The 5,000-nt window shown below is 38.0% G+C and overlaps 1 protein-coding gene across 3 annotated transcripts in view; it reads right to left on the bottom strand.

Moving 5' to 3' along the window:
• LOC137982617 (putative glycerol kinase 5) overlaps positions 1-5,000 on the bottom strand; it is a 36,302-nt gene that overhangs the window by 27,725 nt on the left and 3,577 nt on the right. For all 3 annotated transcript variants that reach the window (XR_011118765.1, XM_068829743.1, XM_068829744.1), the window contains 4 exons: positions 4,815-4,908; positions 3,513-3,602; positions 2,665-2,706; positions 1,989-2,064 (listed from right to left, as the gene is read on the bottom strand). Coding sequence is in view for 2 of the 3 variants with exons in the window: in XM_068829743.1 (XP_068685844.1) it covers positions 1,989-2,064; positions 2,665-2,706; positions 3,513-3,602; positions 4,815-4,908 (302 nt within the window). In the remaining variant the exon portion in view is untranslated. The remainder of the gene's footprint in view (positions 1-1,988; positions 2,065-2,664; positions 2,707-3,512; positions 3,603-4,814; positions 4,909-5,000) is intronic.

Raw genomic sequence — 5,000 nt, 5'->3', positions numbered from 1 at the left:
TCTACCTGAATTTCAAGGGGCGGGTGTCAGTACGAAGACCCACACGTGTAATAAGTATTTTATTATTTATTTATTTTTATCACGAACTTACCCTCAATTGGTATTTGAATTTGTTTTCAAGTTTTTGACTAGTTTTTTCATTTTCGTGTTTTACTTTAGGATTACTATCTCCATGATATCAAACGACAGCGAAACGAGCAACCTCAGTTTCACAGTTTTACATTTCACTCTGACTAGTTTTTAAAATTTTCGGAATCTTTTTTAGCATTATGAAATTTCGGGCGGCATGACTCAAGATATCGGACGACATGAATATGAATTTCGGGCAACATGACTCGGGCGACTTGACCGTAAACCGGTTAGGGCGTTGGGTTTGCATGCGGCTGCTCCGGGTTCAAATTCCGTTCTAACAGACTGGTTAAGATTTGTTTCAGGTTGTCCCAGATTCAATTCTACCACGCTTTGTAAAATAGCCAACTGGTTGCCTCCTGCCAGTCGGGGTTCTTAATAATGTTTCTGTTAAGTTTGAATTGTTTCTTTCACATTGTCAAAAGTGGGGTGCCTGTAAACTAGCTTGATAGCTAAGTGCACTTCCACTATAAACAAAGCATTTACATTTTTGCATTTACATTTAGTAAGTCACACCTTTGGAGAGAAATTTGAAAATGACTTTACATGTAAGAAATTTAAAGACAAAAAGAGAGAAAATGATCCAACAGGATTCGAACCCACGACCTCTGCGCTGTCGATGCAATGCTCTATCAACTGAGCTATGAAGCCACACAGTTGGGAGCAGGTCAATTTGTTGAGCTCATGTGTTCCCGGGGATTTTTGTCTTGAACATCATTTTTTGTCTTAATCAGGGTATCGATTTATCAATTTTTGTCTTAAACTGGGTTAAATGTCCTAAACAGGGTATCAACAATCGGAATTCTGTCTTAAAATGGGTAGGAAAATCAGCGATATTTGTCTTAAACAGGGTCAGGGTATGAGGGGCCGTGACGCACCTCCCCACCCAGGGATATATCGAGTACCCCCCCCCCCCCCCCCGGGCGTCTAACTTGTGACTCTTTCCTTGGAACAAAGCTGGGGGTTTTAGGACACCAATTTTAAGCCCAAATATGGAAAAATTAAGACAGAGGAGGAGGTAGTGCTCAGCCCAGTGGTTTGGGTGTTTGCCTTGAGATCCAAGTATCCTGGGTTCACAACACGTAACTTCTGACCACCGGTTGAATTTGTTCCTGGTAGTCCCTGGTTCAACTTCTCAGCTGCACTTGTAAATAGCCAACTGCCTTGCCTCTGGCCACTTGGGATTCTTAACAGTTGTTGTTAATGAATGACATTCTATTCTGTCGTGATTGTGTTTCATTGGCCCTGGAAAGCCCCCATGGTCGTCAATTAACCCTTTGACGCCCAAACTGGCCCAAACCGGCCATACTTAGTACTTTACTCTGTCTAACGCCAGACAATTTTACTCGTCAATGGGGAACCCCTGGGGGTTAATGGGTTAAGTGTGTATTGTATCAAAGCTGCACAAGCGACTTTACATCCAAATAAGGGAATTTTTAAGCACAAAAAACGCTTCAAGGTCATGACCTTCTGTCCCTTTATAGACACCAGAAAAATTCATTGCCAAGGTCATCGCAGAGGTCATGGGTTCAAATCCCTTTGAACCCACCTGAATTTTTCAAGTGTCGATAACCTGCCCTCCAAGAGCTCGTTTCTTTCGTTAAATGTAACATGATACCCGGTCATGCCAAAATACAGACTACAGACTGCGCAGACCGTGCAGACCAGGAGTAAAATATGGTGTTACCTTCACTATTATTGAGAGCTATATAACTGTAAACATGCAGCTAACTTGAATGTTATTTAGGCCTAATTAGGGTAACCAGATTGATATTCAGGCTATTTTAAAACTGAATTTTCATTTTACAGATAGTCTGCACAGACTCTGCAGTCTGCATTTTTCGGTGTCCCTATGATACCTTTTGTTAAATTCCAAATGAGCCATGAGTCAATTGTTCCAAAAGCAAGCACTCCCTGCTCAGCTTTCTTGGCAAGCTAAAAGGATATGATAGAATCATGAGAGATATACCCATCATAATCATGGTAATTACTAAGATTTGATCTGCAAATTATGTATTTATAAGGAATCTTGTACAAGAACAAAGGAAGCAACAATAGAAAAAGCTTTTACCACACATCAACAGGGACTTCTCGCCCTACTTTTTGCAAATTAATACATGTAGAGTGTGGGTTCTTTAACAGTTACATACCAACGAATTTATGAACTAGGATTGGTCGATGGTTTAAATTAGGCCACGGCCAAGACAAGTCCAACCAGATGTAACTACAAAGAAGCAGCTTCTTCTCAGTTTTTTTAAGACCCTGAATGTTGATCTGGCCGGAGTTTAAACCTGCGACCTTCCACACAGTATTCTAATCCTCAATCAAGCCAATTACAAAGGAAGCACTTTGCCCTCTGTTATTTTGAGACACCGCTGACTGTTGGTTTGTGCAGAGTTCATATCCATCATCTCCCACATTGTAGTCCAATGCTCAACCAACTATTAAGCAAAATAGTTGACCGTTGACTTAATTAATACTGTCTCACAATTTGTAGATTCAGCATCTGTTGTTTGTTGTTTATGTAAGACTTACCTCAGGGCGATTTTTAAGCAACCAGTGTAGTCTCATAGAAGCCTCAAACAAAAAACATGCATGAAACATATTAAGTTCCCAACAAAAACAGTTGATTTAATACTATCTGAGCTGGGGCCCTGTACGATTATGATTATCCAATCAAACTACAGATTTTTTCAGTAAAAATGAAAACCTTAGAGACATAGAATTACTGGTACTAATAACTTTGATCTCAATTTGGCTTCTTGTTATACTATGAAACTACATGCATGAATACGATTTTAAAGTAGCATATTGCAACTTAATACAGCGTCATTTCCATCTTAAATGACAAAAGTTTACAGAATCTCGCAGAATAGTCAGTGCATGCAGACTTGTATCCATCCCAAGGATGCCTGCCGTACCAAGTTGCATAGCAGTATTATAATAATTATAGTAATAAATGCATGTATTTCAAGTGCGGGCTATATGAGATGAAAGGTAGAAGTTATCCTGAGCTCAAACTTAATTTGACAGTTTAAGCAATTTTTGTCTCTTGTAGACATCTGAAAAATTCAGGTAGCTACAAGGAGATTCAGCCCTGTGACCTCTGCAATGTTTCTGCAATGCTCTACCAACTGGGCTCAGGTGAACATTCCCGTGAAAGGACTTCATGAAATACCACTACGTGTATGTACATGTATTTGAAATGCAGGTTATAGACGATGTGTCATGGACTTGGTGAAATCTTCATCAAGTCCATGTGCGTGACAAATTAGCTTCATGACTTAGTTGGTAAAGCATTGCATCGGCATTGCAGAGGTCATGGGTTTAGAACCTGTTGAAACTATTAGTTGGAACATTATCGTCAATTTAGATTAACTTACTTGCTGTGTCGAAAAATTGACCACACTGCCAGCAAGGTACTTCTTTTGTCTTAAAATCAGGTGAAGGAATTTTGAACCAGCATTGAGACCCTAAAGAAGAAAAGAGGAACTAAACTAAGTACAGGTAAGTTTGTACTTGACATTCACCCATCCGTTCCTAATCTTGTTCTCATTGATGTTTATAGTTATAAGACAAGTATATTCTAAAACTGTGGATAGCGTTGAAGGCGCTCTCTGATTAGCTATTCAAACTCTTCCATACAAACTGTCTAATTTTTACCCTTTGTCTTTTTGTCAGCTGTGCCCAGGGAAACTTCAAACTTGGTCAGGCAGAAGGTCATGTCCTAGGCACTAACATATCACAGTGATTATTATTATTATTATAATTATTATTATTATTATAATTATAATTATTATAATTATTATTATTATTATTATTATTATTATTATAATTAGTATTATTACAATACAATACAATACAATACAAACTTAATTGACCGCTCCCCAGAGGGGCTTTTCAGGGCCAATGAAACACAACGAAACAACAGAACAGAACAACAACAACTGTTAAGAATCCCAACTGGCCGGAGGCAAACCAGTTGGCTATTTACAAGTGCAGCTGAGAAGTTGAACCAGGGACTACCAGGATCAAATTCAACGAGTGGTCAGAGCGGGTCTTGAACCCGGTATCTCCGGATCTCACGGCAAGCGCCCTAACCACTGTGCCACACTGCCTTATTGCTTTGAAAAACCAAACGCTTTTTTTGAAGTTCATATTTAATCAAGACATGTTCAGATGAAACATCCATCGTCAGTTGTACAATGAGGAATAAAGTGAAGTTGTGCAATAAGTAGTGTAACAAAGTGAGATATAACATGAATAATTAAGGATGAAGGCAAGAACAGAAAAAAAAAAGAACTTAACTATTTAGTCTAAGAAAAGAGACTAATTAGTACGAAAGGGATAACTTAAAATGTTTGACTTGGGAATTTAAAGATGGCTGCTCCCAAAGGATATGCATGGCTTCTTTAAACTTTCAATTGGAAACTTGTGGAAGCAGAATCGAGGATTTTAAAGCAATCTTCTGAACAAAGAGAGCAACATTTTTCATAACCTCTCAAGTGCTTAAAGATGTGGAAATGTTTGTCGGAGGAGAGATATTATTATTAATAAAAACAGCTTTATTGTGCTTCATTATTATTATTATTATTATTATTATTATTATTATTATTATTATTATTATTATTATTATTATTATAAGGTGAGAAAAATGAGTCAATGTGAAATTTTTAAATCTGAACCTTAAGTGTAAGTGATCTGTTCCAACTCCTAACATCACCATGTGATCTCAAGTCTTGCCAGCTGATAAAGTTATGATAAGGGCGACCTGTCTGTCTTCAAATAAACAAAACAGGTATTATTGCTATCATTTCCATCAACAGTGTTATTGTATTTGATGATGCCATCTGCAATTGATCGGGTGAGAA

This window comes from Montipora foliosa, chromosome 13, assembly GCF_036669935.1.
Source record: "Montipora foliosa isolate CH-2021 chromosome 13, ASM3666993v2, whole genome shotgun sequence".
Taxonomy (NCBI): Eukaryota; Metazoa; Cnidaria; class Anthozoa; order Scleractinia; family Acroporidae; genus Montipora; species Montipora foliosa.
The sequence above is the reverse complement of the archived record's forward strand: the minus strand, read 5'-3'. Positions and strand labels throughout refer to the sequence as shown.